This window comes from Oncorhynchus clarkii, chromosome 22 (genome assembly GCF_045791955.1).
Source record: "Oncorhynchus clarkii lewisi isolate Uvic-CL-2024 chromosome 22, UVic_Ocla_1.0, whole genome shotgun sequence".
Lineage (NCBI taxonomy): Eukaryota > Metazoa > Chordata > Actinopteri > Salmoniformes > Salmonidae > Oncorhynchus > Oncorhynchus clarkii.
Window position 1 is genome coordinate 36,580,884 of NC_092168.1, and position 27,604 is coordinate 36,608,487.

Below are 27,604 nucleotides of genomic sequence, written 5' to 3' on the forward strand. Positions count from 1 at the left end.
GTTTAATTTGTCCTAGTTGGTGTCAAAGAAGCACTTTTCACTGATTGCTCTCGTAAAGCGAGACTTCTGTCCAAACACGTAAGTCCAATAATTGCCTTGTTCCTTTTATGAATTAACCACGCCTTATCAGCATACAAGAACACCTCTTTCACTATTTCAGAATATGACTTGATGACTCAAAGCACAATGGATAGCAATACGTGGAAATGGGTGAAGTACAAAGAAAAATGTATTTAACATGTCATTTTTTAATATAATTCACAAAATCTTACATAAAGGAAATATCACAGGTCTAAAATGCAGAGGGAAAAACATTTGACAGATATTTTCAAAATGTTTACACAGCATCGGTCTTCCCATATACGGTAGTAATCATTTAGTGGAACAATATGGAAGCTGAAAGAATTCAAACAATACAAATAGAATGAGATTCTTCAAATAGAATGAGATTCTAATTCTATGATTGTAACAGTGCTAGCGCCATTGGAAGGTGATGAACAGTAAGAGACAGGAAGTAGTCCACTCCGTACATCATTCTCTCCAAAAACAGTGATTCACTACCTCCCTTAACCTATGCTACTCATGGACTAAACACAATCAGACTAAACAGTATATGGAGGTTAGATTTGTTTGATAAGAAGTATTGCCTTGACCTGTATGTAGTCAGCTGTGGTCCTATATGTTTCCCTAACATAAAGAGTTCTGTGAATAAACAACACAACCGACAGAATAAATATTTTGAAATCATGATTGGCAGATAGCGTTGTTGAAGAGTGACAGTCACACCATAATATGGATCTACTTTGTAGTCTTAATTATATAGTGCCTTCAGATTCAGAAACATCAGACACAAAAACAGATTTTAGGAGAAGGGAAGTCACACTTGAGATAAGGGCACAGGTAATCTATGACATAATGTAGGAACACTAGCAGCCGATGGATGGATTAGAACTGCCTGTAAATTCTGGCATCCAAAAAGATTTCACTAAATTTCAGATTGGTGAATGTAGTGTTCACACTGGTATAACCAGGCTATGTAAAAGCAGGCTTTTTAAGTGTCTTTCTGCTGCTATCTCGGGGCAGAGGGCGGTCTGACTTGATGACCATTTCCAGATACTCATAGTTTTATCAACATTACTGTGACTGGCAACAGAAGAAATGCTTTTGTTAATTTAGAGTGAAATAAAAACCCAAGGAACAAAAGCTCACAATTTCCCCATCTGATTGTCATGGAACAGCACACTGTGAAGACATTTGACTGGCGCTACTGTGAAGACATTTGACTGGCGCTACTGTGAAGACATTTGACTGGCGCTACTGTGAAGACATTTGACTGGCGCTACTATGTCAGCTTTAGCTACTAAACTCATGGTCCAGGTTGATCTGTGTTTGAGGCCTTTCCACCTCCACTTTGGCCATGCTGTACTACCACATTCAGGTACAGGTAAAGGCTTTGAGAGTTTGAATAAACAGTTGACAATACTGGTAGGGGCCAAACCAGGCCTAGGCTTGAAGTTCAAGAGCACATTATTCTAGGGCCGAACCTCTGTAGCTCATCTGTGTCAATAACATCACTTCCAGTCATAGGTGGGATAATAAGCTCTCGATTTCCCATAATTACAAAGTCTGACCAGATGTGGAGAAACTAAAATAAATAGCTAAAATTGCACAATTTATTGCTTCTTTGTGACTTGAGCCCACCCAGCACAGTGATACAAATCAGTGGAGGCTGGTGGGGAGCACTATAGGAGGACAGGCTCATTGTAATGGCTAGAATACATGGAATGGTATCGAACACATCAAACATGGAAACCACGTTTGACTCCGTTCCATTCATTCCATTTAAGTGCTTACAACGAGCCTGTTCTCCTATAGCTCCTCCCACCAGCCTCCTCTGATACAAGTATGTCCACAACCCTGGGTTCAAACTGTCTGACAGACACTGTCTGCACAGCATCCATAGTAGGAAGTCACTGACGGACTTCCTACTATGGATGCCATTTCTCGGATCTCTGCTGGCAGTGGACATTTCTTCTGACACAGAGGGCAAAAGAAAGGGGGAAGAGGCCAGTGATTTTGACTTACCTTAGTCAGGTAAAATAAAAGTTCCTGTCTTTTTTTACTAAACTGTAATCCAAGTCCCCATTGTATAATTAACAGTAGTTTTTCACTAATTTGTGCATTTTCATTAGCATTACAAAGTCATGTTTTTTCAATCAACTTCATCCATGCTTTTCAACACAGACACCAGTCAGTCAGTATACTGAAAACATCTCTTTCTTCAAGAGCAAACAGTTTTGACAACCAATGCCAGCAGTGTTCCCAACCAAGTCTCCTTTTTTGGTCATCCAAGTGGCTGATCATTTTTAGACAGAAGCTAAAAACTATACCTTCATACGTTTCGTTACAGTATGGTGCACTTGCAGTTTTTCTTAGAAAAAAGTGCTATCCTCATCATAACATGGAACCTAACAAATCCCACCCTAAAACCTCAGAAACAAATCGCTCCACCATCCAGAAGCATGGTCAATTCTTTTTGCAGTAGTAGTACATCTATTTACACTGGTATCCAGCCAGGGAAACTGTGTCCCTCAGTCTCAGGACCTGCCCTGGTTTGTGTTCATCATAATATTGGGGAGTGCGTTACGCCTCTTCCTCCACAGCCCCAGGTCACGGGTATACCTCTTGATTTGCCGGAACCACTGCTGCGTCCGGGGTTTATCTGAGGCCCTAAAAACAAAGGCCTCCTTACGTATGTCCAGCACCTCAAAGGTGTCCTCGCAGTCAGGGTCGCCCGACACCACACAGTTGGCCAGGTGGATGGGTTCTCTGAGCACGGTGAACTTCCCACTGCTCTTGTCTTTGATGAGCACCAGCACACCGTCCCACACGCCGTGCTCCTGCTGTTCCACCTTGGCCTCGCCGTCCGTCTGAGACAGACCCTCTCCAGGCCGCTGCGTACGCACCATCAACAGACTCTGGATGTTCTGGAACTTGAGGCCTTTACTGCCCTTCTTCACCCACTGTCCGTCTGCAGGCTGGGAGAGCTGCAGGGGCCCCTCCATGACGAAGCGTGTGTTCTCCCTGGCCCAGCCCACGGTCTTCATGGACATCTCCCGCATCTCGATGTTAATGACCTCGCGGTTCTTGCGGCTGTCGCGGCGAAAGGAACGCAGAGTCCAGGTCAGGGTTCCTTCCTGCTTGGTCTTCATGTTGATGTGCTCCAGGTGAGACTCCACGCGGCTCTTGGCCTCTCGGAGACGGCCATGGTCGGGGTGGCACTCCATGGTGACCTTGCTGATGCGGCTCAGGAGGAGGGGATACTTGGTGACCCTCTGAAGGGGAGCCATGAGGAAAGAGCGCAGGTTCATACGCCGCAGGGCTGTGTTGTCATTCTGGGACACGTCCAGGAAGATCCTGGGAGAGAGAGAGAGAAGGAGAGAGACAGAGTGATATTAACATACTGTTTAATTGTGATCGTAGGCCAGAGAGTCTCAGATGTAATTGTAAAGTTGAGAGCAGTGGGAATCACAAGACAATACAGGGTGAGTCATTATAGGTGAGATGTGAAGTAGTTGCCTGGGTCTAAAAATAGTAATGACTTCATCACCGTTCTCAGAATAGGTCCAGTTATGAATTAATGACAACCTTCTGTCTCTTCCATTAAGAATAACACAGCGTAGTGGGAACTTAGGGTTCCAAGTTACTGTTCTTCTGCTCTTAGAGCACAGAAGATAATTCTGCTCAGTGGATATTTCCAAAACCACACGTTATTTTTCACTTGATCTCAATCTTGAATAAGGAAAAATTCAAAACCAAAGTTCCCTTATTTGTAACTATAATACAGGAAACAATAGTTGATAAAATCCTGCAAGTACCCGTACAGTATAAACTACCAATATACAGGCACATCAAATCTGAGACTGAAAAACAGCTTCTACACTATATATATAAAAGTATGTGGACTCCCCTTCAAATTAGTGGATTCAACTATTTCAGCCACACCCGTTGCTGACAGATGTATTAAATCGAGCACACAGCCATGCAATCTCCATAGTCAAACATTGGCAGTAGACTGGCCAGTACTGAAGAGTTCAGTGACTTTCAACGTGGCACCATCATAGGATGCCACCTATCCAACAAGTCAATCGCAGTCGACATTCCAATTCATCCAATTCGATGGTGTTGAGGTCAGAGCTCTGTGTAGACCAGTCAAGTTATTCCACACAGATCTCAACAAACCATTTCACTATGGACCTCACTTTCTGCATGGGGGCATTGTCACGCTGAAACAGGAAAGGGCCTTCCCCAAACTGTTACCACAAAGTTGGAAGCACAGAATCGTCTAGAATGCCATTGTATGCTGTAGTGTTAAGATTTCCCTTCACTGGAACTAAGGGGCCTAGTCCGAACCATGAAAAACAGCCCCAGACCATTATTCCTTCTCCACCAAACTTTATAGTTGGCACTATACATTCGGGCAAGTAGCATTCTCCTGGCATTGAAGGCGTGTCCCCATACTTTTGTTTATATAATGTATATATTTATATTCCGGACTCTGACATTGCTCGTTCACATATTTCTTATTTTCTTTCTTTTTCTTTTTGGTGGATTTGTGTGTATCATTGTTTAATGTTCAGCATTACTGCAATGTTGGAGCTAGAAACATAAGCATTTTGCTGCACCTGCGATAACGTGTGTAAAATATGTGTACAGGACAAATAAAATGTGACTTGATCTTTGAAGTGTTCCTTTACAGTCCTTACCTCAGCAGTTCTTTCTCCTTCTCCAGGGTGTTGAGCATGTTGACAGAGGTGGACTGCTGCAGGCAGTAAGTCTGGAAGGCTGGCAGCATGTTGACAAACTCCAGGAACATCTCTCCAATGCACACGGTTAGCAGGTCCTCATCTCCCTGCAAGGGAACAAGCAGAGACATAGATTTAGAACATCTCTATAGGGCAATAGTATGACCACAGTGTAATCTCAGAACACAGAACCAAAACTTGTGTGCACTAGCTAGCTAGCTAACACGAGAGATTAACCACAGGGCAACCACAAGCCATTGTGTCACTTTTTCAACATGACTTACACCAAACTAAAAATCAATTATGCTTTTTGGCGAATCACCAAGCCACTGATAACATGAATGACTGGTGTTCTTTCTGAAGCAGGCCTATCACCTAGTCAATGACCACTGATAACATGAATGACTGGTGTTCTTTCTGAAGCAGGCTTATCACCTAGTCAATGACCACTGATAACATGAATAACTGGTGTTCTTTCTGAAGTAGGCCTATCACCTAGTCTATGACCACTGATAAAGAATAACGTGACTGGTGGTTCTATCTGACTCACCTGGTCGAAGGCCTGGTCGATGCTTTCCTGCAGGTGTTCAGTGAAGCGTTCATTGACGTCTATGAGCTCCTGAACGTTGCTGAACACCACGGTCAGCTGTTCTGAGGTCAGCAGCCCGGCGCTCTGCATGGGACAGTAGAACTCCTCCTTGATGATTCTTAGGTCCTCCCCATAACTAGACTCTGTGTTCAGGAACTCCAAGATGGCTTCCTTCCTCTCCGTCCTCAGCTTGGAGCAGCGCTCACACATACCGGTCCCCTCACCCTCTGTCCGGGACACCCCGTGCCCGTCTCTCTGGCCACAGTCTGAGCAAGGTCTCTGGGCCTCCCAGGCCCTGAGAGAGGCAGAGGGTCTCTTCCAGACGCGGGCCAGGCAGGGTCCAATCCCGCTGTCCACCCTTTCCACCTCGGCCCCTCCACTATGGTGTACTCTCCGGGGTTCATCGTCATCATCGCGGTCGTCACACAGGCCCACCACACCACTGTCGGCACTTAGGCTGCTCACGGTGCTCCAGCGGTGCTGTCCACCACGCGTCACACCCAGACTCCCTAGACGCTCTTCACCGCGGGGTTCAGAACGGACCCGCACCGAGGCAGGAGCTGTGGGACAAACACACACAAGAAGTGAACTGTTGTAGGCTTTTAGTTATACCGTTTTTTGGGACATAAGCAGTGGCGACCCGTCATTCAGGGCAGGTGGAGCCACCTCTTTTAAGACCCACATTTTTAGCTAAAAATGTTTGTAAACATTGTTTTACAAACAAACAGATATGTGACACGTATTAATGCCACTCGACATTATATATATATTATTTGGGGGGGGGGGGGGGGGCGTACCTGTTTTGCATGTTATTTTGGCATTAATACGTGTCACATATCTGTTTACAAACAATGTAAAAAAATAAATAATAATAATTTGAGTTAATAAAGCCACATACAAACATGGTCTCTTTTTTGCTTTCTTGAGTAAGGCAGCTCCAAAATGCAGGTGTTTCAGCCGAGCTCAGTGCTTTCTGTGGTGGTGGGCAGCCAGCAGAAAATACGGAGCGTATGTGTTGGTAATGTTCTCTAGTTGCACCATGATTAGCTCAGTGTTCTTGTCACTCATGGGGACAGTATGTCACCGCCAATTCTAAGGGTAGACCTTGAAAATTCAAGCCCCTTGGGAGCTGCCATAGAGATACATTAGAAGTGCCCATCCAAGAAGGCTCAAGGTCATTGGCCACAGATAAAATGACATCAAATCACATATCTACAGTAGCTTTGATTGGACTGATCATGTCAACATCGGTCTTAGCGACCGGGAGACCCATGGGGCGGCGCACAATTGGCCCAGTGTCGTCCAGGTTAGGGAAGGGTTTGGCCGGCAGGGATGTCCTTGTCCCATCGTGCACTAGCGACTCCTGTGGTGGGACGGGCGCAGTGCACGTTGACGTGGTTGCTAGGTGTATGGTGATTCCTCCGATACATTGGTGCGGCTGGCTTCCGAGTTAAGTGGGCATTGTGTCAAGAAGCAGTGCGGCTTGGTTGGGTAGTGTTTCGAAGGATGCACGGCTCTCGACCTTCGCCTGTCCCGAGTCCGTACGGGAGTTGCAGCGATGAGACAAGACTGTAACTACCAATTGGATACCACGAAATTGGGGAGAAAAAGGGATACATATATATATATATATATATTTTCTTTAAATGATATCGCAAATTCAACAATGAGTGGTTTGGAAGGAATCAAGTGACAGTGGCTAACTGCAAACATCACCGGCCTGCAATTCATTGGAGTGGCTGTGTGGTCCCAAATCTGGGATTAAGTGTCTCCTTTCCAAGTTTAAAATGAGAAACATTCAACATTGGCCATGCTGTCAATGAAGCATGATTTGTGCCGTGCACAAAACAACTGTTAACTCAGAACTGCAAAAACTTGACTTCAGTGAGTTCAAGACAACTGGGAATTCCGGAAAAAACGAGCTCTGGCTCTCATCCAACTCGGAATTGTAAGTCGGGAACTCAGGCCTCTTTCTAGAGCTACGACCCGAAGATCAATGACATCATCATGATTCAACCTTGTTTTATTCTGAGTTCCCAGTTGTCTTGAAAGCGCCATACATCTCGAGAATGCCAGACTTTAATGACAAAATTTGCCCACGAAGGACCGCCGTGCCACCTTCAAGTGAGCACAGCACAACAAGGTGGGTCCAAAAATATATTGTATGCTGCTGCACAAATTATGTAATATGCCAGGGAGATATGTACAGTGTACTGTAGCTCAGAAAGTAATACTAAGTGTATGTTGTGTAGTAAGCTGTTAGCAGCCCATGTGCCTCACCATAATAATTTGATCTATTTACCCCTCTTAATTTTGCCTACTGTTCTGACTTGGTGGTGCACATGTAGCCTATAACCTGTTTTAGAGAAAAGTAATCATCCAATTTTGTAAGAGCTTTCATTGTCTGCTTATATGCCCCTTTTATTTATCAGACGGTTCTGACTTGGTGTACAGGGAGAATACTGTAAGAACGGCCCACGTTCTGAATTCTGTCACCGTACATTTCAAACGTTCTAAACAAATAGTTATATTGACTACGTCCGTCCTAGCTCGCTCAATAATATCCTAATCAAAATTACAGATGGCCTATTATCCGCTTGTCGTCCCCTTATGCCATAGTCAGTACATCTCAATTGTCATTAGAAACCACATTTGTTTAAGCAAGTCAGCCATATTAGCTATGCTTTTTTTAAAGGCAGTAAATGAGGCTGAATGAACTGTTTCGCTGCCAGACAAGGCTCCGCTGATAGCCAGGTGTAGCAGTGGTAAGATGTTGGGACTGCTGTTGGGACAGCTTTATGTAGGCCCTAACAGTTTGTGGGCATCGTTTGTCACCGTTATAGTGCAATTAATGTATTGTTTAGTGTTGTGATGTGTGGTGGCTTTGCTTTATATATATTTTTTGGCCCCACCAAGATGTACATGCTAAAATCACCACTCGACATAAGCAACAAATTATTTTGTTCTAAGTGAACAAGAGACCTCCCGGCCTCACTTCAATGCTTGAACATTCATTACTTTGTTTTAATGCTTGTTGTAATGCTAAATGATAGAGATGGGTTACATAGATATGTAAAGGACAATCCCTCCTCCCTTCTGTTCACCTCTAGGTTTAACCCTTGTTCTGGCAATAGTGCATAAAGGCCAACATTAACATAGAGAGTTTGGGACTATAAGGTTCTATCTGCATTTTTGTCAAACATTTAGTTATTGACATAGCCTTGTTCTGGTAAATGTCCTCTACCTAAATTGTGCTCTTAAAAACCCCAATTAATGTTGATACAGTTGAAGTCGGAAGTTTACATACACTTAGGTTGGAGTCATTAAAACTCATTTGTCAACCACTCCACAAATTTCAAACTATAGTTTTGGCAAGTCGGTTAGGACATCTACTTTGTGCATGACACAAGTAATTTTTCCAACAATTGTTTACAGAAAGATTATTTCACTTATAATTCACTGTATCACAATTCCAGTGGGTCAGAAGTTTACATGCACTAAGTTGACTGTGCCTTTAAACAGCTTGAAAAATTCCAGAAAATTATGTCATGGCTTTAGAAGCTTATGATAGGCTAATTGAAATAATTTGTGTCAATTGGAGGTGTACCTGTGGATATATTTCAACTCAGTGCCTCTTCACTTGACATCATGGGAAAATCAAAAGAAATCAGCCCAAAATAATTGTAGACCTCCACAAGTCTGGTTCATCCTTGGGAGCAATTTCCAAATGACTGAAGGTACCACGTTCACCTGTACAAACAATAGTACGCAAGTGGAATGGAACCACGCAGCCGTCATACCGCTCAGGAAGGAGACTTGTTCTGTCTCCTAGAGATGAATGTACTTGGGTGCGAAAAGTGCAAATCAATCCCAGAACAACAGCAAAAGGACCATGTGAAGATGCTGGAGGAAACAGGTACAAAAGTATCTATATCCACAGTAAAACGAGTCCTGTATCAACATAACCTGAAAGGCCGCTCAGCAAGGAAGAAGCCGCTGCTCAAAAACCGCCATAAAGAAAACCAGACTACGGTTTGCAACTGCACATTGGGACAAAGATCGTACTTTTTGGAGAAATGTCCTCTGGTCTGATGAAATAAAAATAGAACTGTTTGGCCAGAATGATCATCGTTATGTTGGGAGGAAAAATGGGAGGCTTGCAAGTCGAAGAACACCATCCCAACTGTGAAGCACAAGGGTGGCAGCATCATGATGTGGGGGTGCTTTGCTGCAGGAGGGACTGGTGCACTTCACAAAATAGATGACATCATGAGTAAGGAGAATTATGTGGCTATATTGAAGCAACATCTCAAGACATTAGTCGGGAAGTTAAAGCTTGGTCGTAAATGGGTCTTCCAAATGGACAATGACCAAGCATACTTCCAAAGTTGTGGAAAAATTGCTTAAGGACAACAAAGTCAAGGTATCGGAGTGGCCATCCGATACCTTGAAAAAGTGTGTGCGAGCAAGGAGGCCTACAAACCTGACTCAGTTACACCAGCTCTGTCAGGAGGAATTGGCCAAAATTCACCCAACTTATTGTGGGAAGCTTGTGGAAGGCTACCTGAAACATTTGACCAAAGTTAAACAATTTAAGGGCAATGCTACCAAATACTAATTGAGTGTATGTAAACTTCTGACCCACTGGGAATATGATGAAAGAAATAAAAGCTGAAATAAATCATTCTCTCCACTATTATTCTGACATTTCACATTCTTAAAATAAAATGGTGATCCTAACTGACCTAAAACAGGGAATTCTCTAAGATTAAATGTCAGGAATTGTGAAAAACAGTTTAAATGTATTTGGATAACGTGTATGTAAACTTACGACTTCAACTGTAAGTCCAAAAGAATACAATATTTAAATTGCTGATGCCATTCAAACCAATGAGGGTTCAGAACAATAAAGCCGATTATCTCAGAATCATCTTTTTTGCAGATGGAACCTTATAGTCTCAAGCTCACGATATGGCATATTGACTAACATACTCCCTAACATATCAGATAGTTTCATGTTGAGGAGGCAGGGTGTTAACACAAAGGGAATTGAAGAGTGAAAGCTCAGAAATAGGGTCAATATGTTGTTATATAACCCAGCCCTACACTCTTAGAAAAAAGGGTTCCAAAAGGGTTCTTCGGCTAACCTCATAGGAGAACCATTTTTGGTTCCAGGTAGAACCCTTTTTGGTTCCAGCCGAAGAACCCTTTTAGGTTCTAGATAGCACCTTTTTTCTAAGAATGTATCGTAAAGAGACAAAACTTAATAGCCTTGTACTCTTCAAAACAGTCCCAAACTCTTCAAAACAGGCCCAAACTCTTCAAAACAGGCCCAAACCCTTCAAAACAGGCCCAAACCCTTCAAAACAGGCCCAATCTTAAATTACTGTAAGGGGCTCTGAAAAAAGCTATTTAAAAATCATACACGATAGCTAGTTACTTTATACTGATTCAGATGGCTGCCCTGCACACAATCGGAGGAGAACAGAGAGCTCAGGCTCTAAATATGAGTGCAGTGATTCAGAAAGATCTAAACTGTCCTGAAGGAAGCTGTTTCAATAGCAAAGACACAATCACACTGCAGTGGTGAGGTCCATAACGTAAAGCTAGAATAGGGCCCATTCATTCTAACACACACCTTTACTGTAGCACGTATCATCCCATCGGGACATTTGGCTTGTACAACACTAGAGACAAGACACCCATGTACAGTAGCTCCACCCACCGCTGTCCCTGTCCCGTCGCTGGCTGTGGAGGCGTGCAGCGGCAGCGATTTTCATCTCCAGCTGTTTGCGCTTGGCGGCGTCGGCCGGCATGGGGTCGCTGTAGTGGGGCCGGAGGCGGCACTCGCGCTGGGCCCTCACCGATTCGGCCGGTTCATAGGCTGCGTCCGAGCTGGAGCGCCTGCAGCCCAGGCCAGAGTGCTGCTGATTGGAGAGACACACCTGTCAATCACCTGAATATGTAATCAGCTATTGAAAGCGCCAATGGAGTGTTAGAGACAGAGTGAGAGGGAGATGGAACTATAGAATGTGGGTTGGCTGTATTACACACTCAGGGGCCTGAGAGCATGTACTGCAGCATGCAGTTTTCCTGCTAATGGTGCCATCACCATCTCAATCTCAACAGATATTGATCCATTCTGAACCTGGTAGGTTTGACTAATGAAATTGTGTTTAATATCCTAAGAGATAGACTGTACTGTTAATATGATACTAGAGGTCGACCGATTAAGATTTTTCAACGCCGATACCGATTATTGGAGGACCCAAAAAAAGCCTATACCGATTAATCGGCCAATTTTATATATATATATTTGTAATAATGACAATTACAACAATACTGAATGAACAATGAAAACTTTTATTTTAACTTAATATAATACATAAATAAATATATTTAGTCTCAAATAAATAATGAAACATGTTCAATTTGGGTTAAATAGTGCAAAAACACAGTGTTGGAGAAGAAAGTAAAAGTGCAATATGTGCCATGTAAAAAAGCTAACATTTAAGTTCCTTGCTCAGAAGATGAGAACATATGAAAGCTGGTGGTTCCTTTTAACATGATGAGTCTTCAATATTCCCAGTTAAGAAGTTTTAGGTTGTAGTTATTATAGGACTATTTCTCTCTATACCATTTGTATTTCATATACCTTTGACTACTGGATGTTCTTATAGGCACTATAGTATTGCCAGCCTAACCTCAGGAGTTGATAGGCTTGAAGTCATAAACAGCACTGTGCTTCAAAGCTTTGCTAAGAGGTGCTGGCAAACGCAGTAAAGTGCAGTTTGAATGAATGCTTATGAGCCTGCTGCTGCCTACCACCGCACAGTCAGACTGCTCTATCAAATATAAAATCATAGACTTAATTATAATAAACACACAGAAATACGAGCCTTTGGTCATTAATGTGGTCTAATCCGGAAACTATCATTTCGAAAACAAAACGTTTATTCTTTCAGTGAAATACAGAACTGTTCTGTATTTTATCGAACGGGTGGCAACCTCAAGTCTAAATATTGCTGTTACATTGCACAACCTTCAATGTTATGTCATAATTATGTAAAATTCTGGCAAATTAATTGCGGTCTTTGTTCGGAATAAATGGTCTTCACACAGTTCGCAATGAGCCAGGCGGCCCAAACTGTTGCATATACCCTGACTCTGCTTGCACTGAACGCAAGAGAAGTGACACAATTATCCTAGTTAATACTGCCTGCTAACATGCATTTATTTTAACTAAATATGCAGGTTTAAAAAATATACTTCTGTGTATTGATTTTAAGAAAGGCATTGATGTTTATGGTTAGGTACAGTGGTGCAACGATTGTGCTTATTTCACGAATGTGCTTTTGTTAAATCATCACCCGTTTGTTGAAGTTGAAGTAGGCTGTGATTCGATGATAAATTAACAGGCACCGCTTTTATCATATGCAATGCAGGACACGCTAGTTAACCTCGTAATATCATCAACCATGTGTAGTTAATTAGTGACTATGTGAAGATTGATCGTTTTTTATAAGATAAGTTTAATGCTAGCTAGCAACGTACCTTGGCTCCTTGCAGCCACAAGGTCCTTTTGATGCTGCACTCGTGTAATAGGTGGTCAGCCTGTCACGAAGTCTCCCCGTGGATTGCAATGTAATCAGCCATAATCGTTGTCCAAAAAGGCAGATGACCGATTGTTATGAAAACTTTAAATCGGCCCTAATTAATCGGCCAGGCCATGCCGATTAATCGGTCGACCTCTATATGATACCCTTGACTCTGAGAGGCTGTCAATGTTGTATGTACTCAGACAGACCAATGGCACATATCTGTGTCTGTTTCCTTCACGGAATGACTTGGGACGCCTTGGGATGGAATAGGAATGCTAGGGAAGCCTTATAATGGAATGGGAATGCTAGGGAAGCCTTATAATGGAATGGGAATGCTAGGGAAGCCTTATAATGGAATGGGAATGCTAGGGAAGCCTTGGAATGGAATGGGAATGCTAGGGAAGCCTTGGAATGGAATGGGAATGCTAGGGAAGCCTTATAATGGAATGGGAATGCTAGGGAAGCCTTGGAATGGAATGGGAATGCTAGGGAAGCATTGGAATGGAATTGGAATGATAGGGAAGCCTTATAATGGAATGGGAATGCTAGGGAAGCATTGGAATGGAATGGGAATGCTAGGGAAGCCTTGGAATGGAATGGGAATGCTAGGGAAGCATTGGAATGGAATGGGAATGCCAGGGAAGTATTGGAATGGAATGGGAATGCTAGGGAAGCATTGGAATGGAATGGGAATGCTAGGGAAGTATTGGAATGGAATGGGAATGCTAGGGAAGCCTTTGATATTTTAGAAAATACCCCAAATACTAGAGACAACATTATGAGTCTATTATAGCCTGACACAATGGCACCAATGCTAGGTGGATTGCATGGATTGCATTGGTGTAAGTCAAATGATTCCTGCATACATCATGGTGGGCCTCATCATGGAACTAAAGATCCGGTGAAAGGTCATCAGACTGACAGGGTGACCCCCTGACCCCTCACCTCTCTACAGACGCTCATTCAGCATCATTAGTGATCGACATAGCTGAATGACAGCAGCTCATTAATTGACAGGTCATCATCAATCGGCCCCCAAACTGCTAACGTCTAGACTCTGGTTCCTAGCATCAGCTTGATAAACAACTCATAGCTGCAGACCTACGCATGATAAACAACATGACTCTGGCTGAAAACAAAGGGCATTGGGGTATGTTTTCATATCCAATGAGACACAGGTGGGAAATATGACACGTAGCTAGGGCTCAGGTATCACACAGAATAATTAATGACGCGGTTGGATACGGGTATTAATGAATTGCGGTTGGCCATGACTGGAAAAACACACTGCCATTCTCCATGCATTAAATAAGCCGGTGCATGCAACAGCAACAATGACTGAGCTATGAACAAAAAGCAGTGGTGGAATATATGATGTCAGCATTCGTTCTCACCTATAGCATCCTTCCTCATACAAAATACATGACGGACTGTCAGCCATAAACCCAACTACCCTGGTTGTCGATACGTGATGCTTGATGCTGTAACCTCAACCCCAGCAGAGGCAGAGACGTGTTGGTTGGATTATTGCACAAATGAACACAATGCAACGACAGCTACCGACAGACGGCTAGCAGCTGGGTAGCTGCGTTTCACACAGAGAGGACAGGAGGACAGACAGCCGAGCCAACCAAGCAGAACAGCACACAGATGAGATGAAGAAGCCCCGTCAGTTACCACCATGAACCTGCTCTTTAATCCTCCCTCTCTGCTGAGTCCTGTTCCCAGGCAGACGCAGAGTTGAGCTGGGAGGAAGACGCTGAGGCTGCGGGTGTAGCTGCATGCCTGCCTGCGGTTGTCAGGGGCTCATCACAGACGTCTGTCTGGCTCTGTGTGTGTGTCTGCAGCCTCCTGCCTGCTGCCTGCCTGGAAACGCAGTCCCTCTGTTCTGTTCTGCTCTGTTCTGCCCTAACCATCCTCACATGCCCCTGTCTGTGTGCGTGCCACAGCCCACCACTGTCTCCAGTATATTGAGTGAGAGACAGATAGAGAGAAAAGGTCAATGAAAATGAATAATGATGTGGTGAGAGAGTAGAGAGAGAGAGAGAGAGGAGAGAGATTCTGCTTACGCATTCTGCAGTTAGTTCTTCTCCTCCTCCTGCTGCAGGCTTGTCGCAAGCCTCCTCTCCACAGGCCGTCGCGGTTGTCATGGAGACGGTGGAGGATTGAAAATCTGGTGGGGGAGCGATGTTAGCGCTGTCGTCCTGGTCACCTGACAGCCTGACGGGGGCCTCTGCCGCTGCAATCTCTGCACTGCAGCTGGAGACAGAGGGAGGAGGGAGAGGGAGGGGGGTAAGGGAGAGAGAGAGAGAGAGAAAGACAAAGAGAGCGAGAGAGAAGGAGAGAGAGAGAAAGGGATAGAGAGAGAGGGGGAATGACGAGAGGTGTTGGAGAAGACAGAACAGGAGAGGATGGAATTATGATTCCTGGCACTTCTCTCCTCCAACCATTCATATCATTCAGTTTCATCCTCCCTTCCTCCTCCTCCCTTCTCACTGTCCCACTTCACCACTCCAGGGACTTACCCCATTCTCTTCTCCTCTCTCTCCCCGGCACAGGGACTCAGGGGCTGGGTAATGAGACGCATCAATTCCCATTAACACCTGAACTCCTGGAACAGATGATGGACCACAGGGCAGGATGCTGCCTCCCTCCCTCGCCCCACAACACATGGACCACGGGGCAGGATGCTGCCTCCCTTGCCCCACACCACATGGACCACAGGGCAGGATGCTGCCTCCCTTGCCCCACAACACATGGACCACAGGGCAGGATGCTGCCTCCCTCGCTCCACACCACATGGACCACAGGGCAGGATGCTGCCTCCCTTGCCCCACAACACATGGACCACAGGGCAGGATGCTGCCTCCCTTGCCCCACAACACATGGACCACAGGGCAGGATTCTGCCTCCCTCACTCCACACCACATGGACCACAGGGCAGGATGCTACCTCCCTCGCTCCACACCACATGAACCACAGGGCAGGATGCTGCCTCCCTCGCTCCTCACCACATGAACCATAGGGCAGGATGCTACCTCCCTCGCTCCACACCACATGAACCACAGGGCAGGATGCTGCCTCCCTCGCTCCACACCACATGAACCATAGGGCAGCATGCTACCTCCCTCGCTCCACACCACATGAACCATAGGGCAGGATGCTACCTCCCTCGCCCCACAACACATGAACCACAGGGCAGGATGCTGCCTCCCTCCCTCGCCCCACAACACATGGACCACAGGGCAGGATGCTGTCTCTTCCCCCCCCCCCCCCCCCCCCCACACACACACACACACACACACACACACACACACACACACACACAAGAACAGACCAGTCTGCCTGCCACAATCATGTCGTCGGTTCACGTCACATTGTAATTGACTGCACTGGACGGACAATGGGGACAAAAATCTCAATTTCCTTCCCAAAGATCCATTTAAATTTCTCTCTGACACGAAAATAGCCTAGCTATTTGGCTAGGGATGTAAATTGTACGCTAATCAAAATTCTAGATTTGAATCATTTTTGTCAATCATCAATGTGTGAAAGTCATTCTTTATCATGTTTACTTGTGTATTTGTTTTGTCATCACATGACACTATTTAAAAAATCTTGTCTCTCTAGCCTCATTTAACCTGCTCTACTGCCATCTCTTTCTGGTCTGTCATGTAAATAACCTCCAGGAATTTGCATGAGGTCTCCTCTATTGATTGGCATGTTACAGAACTCTGTGCTGTACCTGTCTGATGCTTCCCTCTCTAACCCATTCATTCATCTGCCTGCACCGCCGTCACACACTAACCAGAGAAAGCACACACATCTGCACACACACTTTCTACATTTACATTTTAGTCATTTAGAAAACGCTCTTATCGAGAGCGACTTACTGTAGTGAGTGCATACATTTTCATACTTTTTTTCATACTGGTCCCCCGTGGGAATCAAGTGCCATGTTCTACCAACTGAGCCCCACATACACGCACACGTACACGCACGCACACACACAAACGCACACGCACGCACACACACATGCGTGCACACACACACACACGAACGCACACGCACGCACACACACACGCACGCACACGCACACACACACACACGCACGCATGCACACACACATGCACGCGCGAGCACACACACACACCAATTGCCCTACCCATTAGCAACACTCACTAGTAGTTCTGAAGTCCTTAAAATGGAACAAAGCAACAAAAAAGAACTGCCCCCGAATCTTCAGATGGTGCAGGTGCCAGGGGCTACACGGAATAATGAATATGCTCCTTCTTTAGGTTTGCATCCCAAATGACACCTTATTTCCTACATAGTGCACTACTTTATATCAAGGCCCATAGGGCTCTGGTTAAAAGTACTGCACTATGTAGGGAACACGTAGGGAGCCATTTTAGAATCTTTTTTTGCATCTTAGAACGAGGCAATAAAACAGACGCTGCTGTCGGCGTTTCCTTCCAGTTGGAATAACAGTCATTAAAATCTGTCCTTACAGATATTACCTGTGTGATGCATTTGGGATAATACCCTGGAACTTAATTTATTAGCCTACAGACTGTGTATATCACACGTCCCTGCCTGCGGTACAATGTGACATTGAAATTAGTATATAGTCGCCATACAGTGCATTCGCAAAGTATTCAGACCACTTGACTTTTTACACATTTTGTTACGTTACGTTTAGCCTTATTCTAAAATGGATTACATTGTTTCTCATCAATCTACACACAATACCCCATAATGACATCACAATACCCCATAATGGCAAATCAAATAGAGGTTTTTAGAACTTTTTGCAAATGTATTACAAATAAAAAACAGAAATACCTTATTTACATAAGTATTCAGACCCTTTGCTATGAGACTCGAAATTGACCTGAGGTGCATCTTGTTTCCATTGATCATCCTTGAGATGTTTCTACAACTTGATTGGAGTCCACCTGTGGTAAATTCAATTGATTGGACATGATTTGGAAAGGCACACACCTGTCTATATAAGGTCTCACAGTTGATAGTGCAGGTCAGAGCAAAAACCAAGCCACGAGGTCGAAGGAATTGTCCGTAGAGCTCAGGATTGTGTCGAGGCACAGATCTGGGCAAGACTACCCGAAAATGTCTGCACCATTGAAGGTTCCCAAGAACACAGTGGCCTCCATTATTCTTAAAGAAGTTTGGAACCACCAAGACTCTTCCTAGAGTTGGCCGCCTGGCCAAACTGAACAATTGGGGGAGAAGGGCCTTGGTCAGGGAGGTGACAAAGAACCCGATGGTCACTCTGACAGAGCTCCAGAGTTCGTCTGTGGAGAAGGGAGAACCTTCCAGAAGGACAATCATCTCCACCAATAAGGCCTTTATGGTAGAGTGGCCAGACAGAAGCCACTCCTCATTAAAAGGCACATGACAGCCCGCTTAGAGTTTGCCAAAAGGCACCAAAAGGACTCTTTGGCCTGAATGTCAAGCGTCACGTCTGGAGGAAACCTGTCACCATCCCTACAGTGAAGCATGATGGTGGTAGCATCATGCTGTGTGGATGTTTTTCAGAGACTGGGACACTTGTCAGGATCGAGGGAAAGATGAACGGAACAAAGTACAGAGAGATCCTTGATGAAAACCTGCTCCAGAGCGCTCAGGACCTCAGACTGGAGAGAAGGTACACCTTCCAAAAGGACAATGACTCTAAGGACACAGCCAAGACAATGCAAGAGTGGCTTCGGGACAAGTCTCTGAATTTGAGTAGCCCTGCCAGAGCCCGGACTTGAACCCGATCTAACATTTCTGGAGAGACCTGAAAATAGCTGTGTTGCGACGCTCCCCATCTAACTTGACAGAGCTTGAGAGGACCTGCAGAGAAGAAGGAAGAAACTTCACAAATACAGGTGTGCCAAGCTTGTAGCGTCATACCCAAGAAGACTCGAGGCTGTGATCGCTGTCAAAGGTGCTTCAACAATGTTCTGAGTAAAGGGTCTGAATACTTATGTAAATTTGATATTTAAGCATTTTATTTTTAATACATTTGCAAACATTTCTAAAAAACTGTTTTTGCTTTGTCATTATGTGGTACTGTGAGAGGAAAAATGTGATCTATTTTAGAATAAGGCTGTAACGTAACAAAATGTGGAAAAAGTCAAGGGGTCTGAATAATTCCGAATGCACTGTATAGCCATCATATATACTGTATATTCTAAATATATTAGTAGGCCTAATCAATCTCTCTATTCATGTTTAAATATGAATGTCCCTGTTAGGGGAAAATAGGACATTAAAACCATAACGTGTGTATTTGTCATTAGGAAAGAGAGAGCCCAGAGCTTAAGCACACCCAAGAGCACTGTTCCAGAGCTTCCCGTTAATAGATCCCTGCTCCACCATCCCATCAGGTCTATACTACAGTATAACACATGGGAATTGCATTGTAATTGCCTGGTGAAAAAGCCATCAGACTAGCCACAGTTCGATAGCCATCATGATTGCAAGCCTGTATGGGACACTGAGGAGCGCTAACACAAAGACTTGTTTAGTGGAGTCAAGAGAGACTGAGATTGGTTAAAACTAGACCCTTGGAGTGCATGCATAGCATTAGAAAATTACACATTTTTAATGACCAACTTGATGCTATTAAAGGTCAAATTAAAATCTACTAAGAATATATTGTATGAACATACTGTATATTAGAACAAAATAGCCTACATGCATGTATTAAACCCCTTGGGAATAGCTACCTCATAGATTCTAGCCATTCATAAGCAGCATGGGGATGAGAAACTATTAAACATCCCTCTGTCACCTGTCCTCTGTCCCCCGTTCCCTGTCCTCTGTCACCTGTACTCTGTCCCACGTTCCCTACTCTGTCCCTGTTCCCTGTCCTCTGTTCCCTCTCCTGTCCTCTGTCCCCTGTCCTCTGTACTCTGTTTCTTGTCCTCTGTTCCCTGTCCTCTGTTCCCTGTCTTCTGTTCCCTGTACTCAGTCCCCCGTTCCCTGTCCTCTGTCCCCCGTTCCCTGTCCTCTGTCCCCTGTACTCGGTCCCCCGTTCCCTGTCCTCTGTCCCCTGTACTCTGTCCGCCGTTCCCTGTCCTCTGTCCCCTGTACTCTGTCCCCCGTTCCCTGTCCTCTGTTCCCTGTCCTCTGTTCCCTGTCTTCTGTTCCCTGTACTTTGTCCCCCGTTCCCTGTCCTTCGTTCCCTGTCCTTCATTCCCTGTCCTCTGTTCCCTGTCCTCTGTCCCCTCTCCTGTCCTCTGTCCCCTGTACTCTGTCCCCCGTTCCCTGTCCCTTGTTCCCTGTCCTCTGTTCCCTGTCTTCTGTCCCCTCTCATGTCCTCTGTCCCCTGGCACCTGTCCTCTGTCCTCAGGTCCCATGTCCGACATGTGAGGAGTGTCATTTTTGAAAGTGTGTCACACAGTTTTCCTGTCTGGCGAAATTACCACCTGCAGTACATATTCTGTGCTATCATGCAGCTCAGTCTACAGTCTTGTTTGATCCATCATCACCCCTAGCACTGTCTGACTCTGCAGACAGAGGTGACAGAAACAGTGATATTTATGAGTGAGCGGTGACAGACACAGTGATATCTGTGGGTGAGAGGTGACAGACACTGTGATATCTATGGGTAAGAGGTGACAGACACAGTGATATCGGTGGGTGAGAGGTGACAGACACAGTGATATCTGTGGGTGAGAGGTGACAGACACAGTGATATCGGTGGGTGAGAGGTGACAGACACAGTGATATATATGGGTGAGAGGTGACAGACACAGTGATATCTGTGGGTGAGAGGTGACAGACACAGTGATATCTGTGGGTGAGAGGTGACAGACACAGTGATATCTGTGGGTGAGAGGTGACAGACACAGTGATATATGTGGGTGAGAGGTGACAGACACAGTGATATCGGTGGGTGAGAGGTGACAGACACAGTGATATATATGGGTGAGAGGTGACAGACACAGTGATATCTGTGGGTGAGAGGTGACAGACACAGTGATATCTGTGGGTGAGAGGTGACAGACACAGTGATATATATGGGTGAGAGGTGACAGACACAGTGATATCTGTGGGTGAGAGGTGACAGACACAGTGATATCTGTGGGTGAGAGGTGACAGACACAGTGATATCTGTGGGTGAGAGGTGACAGACACAGTGATATATATGGGTGAGAGGTGACAGATACATCTATGGGTGACAGAAGGAGGCACAGTGGAGCAGCCTGACTGACTGTCAGGGAGGGAGCCATTTATGACACAGAAAAAGAAGAATACAAGGCTATCCATTCCTCTCATGGTCACCACTGAAACTTACAATCCTATGACTCTTCTCTAGTATACTACACCTTGTCCTGAGCCTGTTATACACCATAAGAGACTACTACAGACATGTCTCAGAGAAAATCTTCACCGTGTCTAAAGGCCCACATAGACTGTACCATTTTAGCCATCCCAGACAAAATGTCCACGTCATGGGCAAATTCTTAGGTCGTAAACGATTTTCTGATATCTTGGCTCGTTCTATGTGACAGGCTCTAGGTCTGCTGATTATGTACCACTATGTGCGGTCGTAGGGTCTGAGAAAGTTCTGGCAGTGTCAGAAATGAGCTTTAATCATGTATTGTGTCTGGTGTCACAAGCTGATCCTGGTGACTGACCAATAGGAACACAGCTAGCTCTGAGTATGCATACAATAATATGAATAATGTGAATAGTCAGATTAATATAAGAGTTTGATTTAAGAGTTTACATGCTTGGCAAGAAGAACGATTTCCCAAATAATATTGTTTACACATCTGAAATCAGGCAACTTTTGGGGATTTTGATAAATGGCCAAAATCGCAAATCCAAATAAACGTTCTACCACAACAACCAGTTTTGGAAGCCTATTTGATTCTGATTTCGGACATATACAGTTTGTACGTGAAAATGATTTATAAGATGCAAACTTTCAGTTTTTCCGAACTCACTTCACTCGTACATAAGCACAGAGGAAGGCTTGCGCTGCTAGTGCTAGCACATGCGCAGATCAAATACAGCGCTGTAGTTGACGTAACCTAACATGCTGACCACACTGCTCGCGCTGCAAAATAAATGTACACATACATGTTATTCAATCATTTCATCCAAACTGCTGACGTGCGTCAACGAGCGTAGCTAGGCACTAAAATAGAACTTGGTTCTATTTTTGACACTTGACGCGCTGCAAGTCCCGCCTCTCCTATCTCCTCATTGGTTTTTAGGACCATATACCCAAGTGGGTGATTGAAAGATGAACTGAGGTCCACATTCCTGTCCAGTTGGTGGTGGTAAGGCACCTTAAAGTTGGAGTAGAGGACCTTGTGCATTTCAGGTAAAACAACAACCCAATGTTTATATCCCAGGACAAATGAGCTAGCAACAGCAAGCTAGCTAGCTAAACTGCCATGAATGTTTCATGTGTTTCGACCTGTCCCCATATTAATATAGTTGGTTCAGAGTTAATTTTGATACTTCAACCTGCGTGTCCTGATCACGTCTGGTGTGGATGGACAAAATCAACATGTGTGCAATGGAGCACGCGGACGCACGCGCCTGGTCTAGTCAGCATGTAAATCAACGAAGCATACGTCGGCTGACAGAGCCTCACAAGCCAATCGCAGAATGTGACAACAGAACTGAAGCAAATCGTACAATCTGGCCAGGTTGATATCAATATTTTAATTTGATAACATTGCACAGTGTGACATGTAATAATAGTAAAAGAGTGAATCTGATGTACAGTGTGGGAAGGCCTTGAGGCGGCACGTGTGAATGCTACATTGTCAGACTATGAACGATGCCAAATCAGGCTCTACATCTCTCCTTGATTTGCCGAACCACACCAGACTGGAGGCTTCATCTGTTTAGCAAACAGTATGCCTAAACCAGCTGCCACAGTGAGAGGGTGAGGAGGAGGGTGGCAGTGCCAACCTGAAGTGCCAACCAGCTGTCCTGTGACTGTGAGCCTATGGAGCAGGCTTGGGTTCAAAATGTATTTGAAATCTTTCAAGTACTTTATCCGTCCTTGTTGGAACTTCCCTGGCGCAATGGAACCAATGAATAGTCCCAAAAGTGCACAACCTATCCATCTGGCATTCCAGGCAGGCTCAAGACAAACACTCAAAGTATGTGAAAGATTACAATTCCTATTTGAACCCAGTTGGGTCTGCTATGGAGATGATGTGTCAGACTGGAGACGGGAGACCCTGGCACAGCCACAACGGTCTCCTCTGGTAGCCAATCCTGTTAACTGTAAAAGCTGTTCATAATAAGCTGTGATAAATCAATAACAACACTAACACTAATGTCACCGTTGAAGAAAACCACAACAGCGCACGCCATTGGATCCAATTTTACCATCAAAGAGCAGAAGCGGGCTACAAGGCAAGCTTTTTGGCAAAAGCATGTGCATCCATCTTAAATGAAAACTAGCAGTAAATTAACTGGTAGATTTAGTGTTTAACATTCTAGTTTTCTTTTCTTGTTAATGATCTCTTTACATGGCTAAGGTCCAATTGAAATTCAATTAGCTTTGGCTTTCATCTTAGTAAGCACATACAGTAGCTTCCACAAAGCAATAAGGCAAATTCAGTTAGATAAACGCTTAATTACTGTAATGACTGAATCCCATTGATGATCCAATGAATGATGGGTCTCCCCCCAGGCCCTTCATCTTCAGCTTCACCTTGTCCTTCACCTGCTCACTAACCTCTTCTTGATGAGGTCCAGGGCGGAGCCGATGAACCCATCCTTCATCTTGTAGATCTTGGCTCCATAGCTGGAGAGGTCAGTCCTGTCCAAGAGCAGGGCTGGGCAGCAGCTGGAGGGGCCCTCTGCATTCTCCCTATGTGGAGGAGGGAAGGGGACCTGGGAGGCCCGAGGCACACTGAGCCCCACATTAGGCCTTCTATCCTGGGCCTGGGTATGATACATGGTTCCCTTCCCCTGGGTCTTACTGGAGGGCTGGAGGGGAGAGCGGGGAGTAGGGCCTGTGCATATAGCTTTGTTAGAGACTGTGGTCTGAATGTTGGCTTTTAGCTGGGGAGTAGGGCCAGTGAAGATGGGAGAGGATGAGTGCAAAGTGCTGGCTGTGGGAGTCTCTCCACTGCCTCTCCTCTCCCTGCTCCCCCGCTCCTCCCTCGCTCCACTGCCTCTCCTCTCTCCGCTCCCCCTCTCCTCCCTTTCTTCACTGCCCCTCCTCTCCCAGCTCCCCCTCTCCTCCCTTTCTTCACTGCCCCTCCTCTCCTCGCTCCCCCTCTCCTCCCTCTCTCCACTGCCTCTCCTCTCCCCGATCCCCCTCTCCTTTCTCTCTCCACTGCCTCTCCTCTCCCCGCTCCCCCTCTCCTCCCTCTCTTCACTGCCTCTCCTCTCCTCGCTCTCCCTCTCCTCCTCCTGAGAGGACTGAGAGTCTCGCCGTCCCAATGGGGCTGTCTGAGTCTTAGAGTCTATGCCTGTCCCTGGGCTCTGGGTGCCTGTCCCTGGGCTCTGGCTGCCTGTACCAGTCTCTGGCGGTTGGTCTATAGTTGTTACTGTAGTAGCATTACTCCTGCTCTCTGTCTGTCCACTCTCTCCCTCTCTCTGTCTCATCCTCTTAAACTCCTTGAAGGTAGGGATGTGCAGGCGGCCCATAGGGGGCCTCTTACGCTCGGCTATGAGCTCAGCACTACTTCCAGTGACAGAGATGGACTCGGTGGTGAAGGACATGGCCATGTCTGGGGTTTGAGGGGTCTCCAGAGAGGCATGGAGGGCCAGGTTTGGGGTGCTGTTCTGCCGGCGGAGCTGAAGGCGTCTCAGAACCTCCTGCTTGATTTCCTCAGGGCTGGTGAGGTGCCGGACATACAAGGGTCTCCCAACGTACCTCTGGTGGGGGGATGAGTCCCTCTCTGAGCACCTCCCCAGGATGGGAGTGGTACTGCCTGGGGTTACCTGAGGTCGAAGAGGCTTCAGGGGTTCTGCTGCCGATCTGGCGCTTTGGAGGCGGAGCTTCTCCCTTAGCCCTTTCCTGCCATTGGTGGTAGTGTTCACCCCCCAGTCATCTGTGCCGGGGAACAGCCACTGGGGGAAGAGGGGCAGCTCCTTCCTCCCCAACCCTCCCAGACCCCTCCCCAGGCGGGGGTGGGGGTAGAACGCCAGGCTCTCAGGACCATAGCCCTGGGAGGGCCCATCGTACCAGTGGCTGGTGGCAGTGCAGCGGAAGATGAACCCACTGTCCGCACTGCCCCTGTAGGGAGCACAATAAGGGGAACAGTAGAGGCCTGGTTCAGACACAGAATTACTCCAGTTCAAGTTCTCCATGCTGCGGTAGAGTCTAGTTCCACAGCCTTGGTTCATGTTCCAACAGGGCCCTGGGTCCAGCCCCAGGCCTGACCCTGACCCTAACTCCAGCCCAGAGTCAGGACCCCTGGGTGGGTGCTGCACACTGTTGGTGGAGCAGTACCGGACCCCCAGGTTAGTGAGTAATGCACTGCTGTTAGACTGTGGTATGAAGGGGCACTGGCCAGGGAAGGGCGGGTAGGGGGGTACGCTGTGGCCTCTGAAGCCAGAGAGGGGTTGGGGCAGGGGGAAGTCAGTGAGGCTGAGGCAGGGCTCCAGATCCATGGTGAGGCCAGCGGTGCAGGTGTAGCCCGCGAGGCCGTGGCCTTGGCCGGGGGAGCAGCCCGCTGAGGGGTAGTCACATGGTGGAGGGGCCTTCACGTCCGGCATGGCTGCAGTATGAGCCACCATAATTCAGAGAGAGGCTCCGGGAAACTGGCCCTAAAGGACAGAGATGAGACACACAGGGGAATGAGCTGGGAGATAGAGCACTGTCTGCAAACACACGCACACACGCTTACGCACACAGACACACAGACACAGACACACACAGACACAGACACACACAGACACACACACTGTCACAGTGCATCTATACGTTAGCAGTACTAAAAGATTTCAGGAATTGAATTTGAAGGACAAACACTGAGGGTAGTTGAGATAATCCTGCAAATGACAAATCCATTCCATACAGTACATAAAGTACATACAGTACATACTGTACCTTCAGTATATACAGCACATACAGTACAAACTGTACATACAGTACATACAGTACATACAGTACATTCAGTACACACAGTACATACAGTACACAGTACATACAGTACATTCAGTACACACAGTACATACAGTACACAGTACATACAGTACATACAGTACATACTGTACCTTCAGTATATACAGCAAACTGTACATACAGCACATACAGTACATACAGTACATTCAGTACACAGAGTACATACAGTACACACAGTACATACAGTACACACAGTACATACAGTACATGTCATGAATGAGATTAGCATTCATTTAGATTACATTTTGATTTTAGCTCCACGGTTGAGCTTCTGTGAGATGTTGATACTGTGGTTTTAGCCATGTGACAATCAACCATCAAAGAAAATATGACACTAGGACAATTATACTAGGACAATATGACACTAGGACAATTATACTAGGACAATATGACACTAGGACAATTATACTAGGACAATATGACACTAGGACAATTATACTAGGACAATATGACACTAGGACAATTATACTAGGACAATATGACACTAGGACAATTATACTAGGACAATATGACACTAGGACAATTATACTAGGACAATATGACAATTATACTAGGACAATATGACAATTATACTAGGACAATATGACACTAGGACAATTATACTAGGACAATATGACACTAGGACAATTATACTAGGACAATATGACACTAGGACAATTATACTAGGACAATATGACACTAGGACAATTATACTAGGACAATATGACACTAGGACAATTATACTAGGACAATATGACACTAGGACAATTATACTAGGACAATATGACACTAGGACAATTATACTAGGACAATATGACACTAGGACAATTATACTAGGACAATATGACACTAGGACAATTATACTAGGACAATATGACACTAGGACAATTATACTAGGACAATATGACACTAGGACAATTATACTAGGACAATATGACACTAGGACAATTATACTAGGACAATATGACACTAGGACAATTATACTAGGACAATATGACACTAGGACAATTATACTAGGACAATATGACACTAGGACAATTATACTAGGACAATATGACACTAGGACAATATGACACTAGGACAATTATACTAGGACAATATGACACTAGGACAATTATACTAGGACAATATGACACTAGGACAATTATACTAGGACAATATGACACTAGGACAATTATACTAGGACAATATGACACTAGGACAATTATACTAGGACAATATGACACTAGGACAATATGACACTAGGACAATATGACACTAGGACAATATGACACTAGGACAATTATACTAGGACAATATGACACTAGGACAATTATACTAGGACAATATGACACTAGGACAATTATACTAGGACAATATGACACTAGGACAATTATACTAGGACAATATGACACTAGGACAATTATACTAGGACAATATGACACTAGGACAATTATACTAGGACAATATGACACTAGGACAATTATACTAGGACAATATGACACTAGGACAATTATACTAG

General features: G+C 45.3%; 1 protein-coding gene across 1 annotated transcript; it reads right to left on the bottom strand.

Annotated features, from left to right (window-relative positions):
- Positions 1 to 327: 327 nt before the first annotated feature.
- Positions 328 to 25,715, bottom strand: LOC139380120 (Rho guanine nucleotide exchange factor 49). The gene is made up of 7 exons (XM_071122571.1): positions 24,512 to 25,715; positions 23,722 to 24,121; positions 15,065 to 15,254; positions 11,120 to 11,318; positions 5,356 to 5,954; positions 4,767 to 4,912; positions 328 to 3,417 (listed from the first exon to the last, which is right to left on the bottom strand). Exons 1-7 carry the CDS (start codon positions 25,713 to 25,715, stop codon positions 2,598 to 2,600), a joined length of 3,558 nt encoding a protein of 1,185 aa, XP_070978672.1. The 3' UTR covers positions 328 to 2,597.
- Between the last annotated feature and the right edge of the window lie 1,889 nt (positions 25,716 to 27,604).

Excerpts from the sequence above, each read along its gene's own strand:
- LOC139380120 (XM_071122571.1), bottom strand. The coding sequence starts at position 25,715 with ATGCCGGACGTGAAGGCCCCTCCACCATGTGACTACCCCTCAGCGGGC. Across the intron at positions 24,122-24,511 it reads AGACCAACCGCCAGAGACTG|GCAGTGGAGAGACTCCCACA; the intron begins GTACAGGCAGCC and ends GGGAGAGGAGAG. Across the intron at positions 11,319-15,064 it reads AAGAACTAACTGCAGAATGC|CACTCTGGCCTGGGCTGCAG; the intron begins GTAAGCAGAATC and ends TCCAATCAGCAG.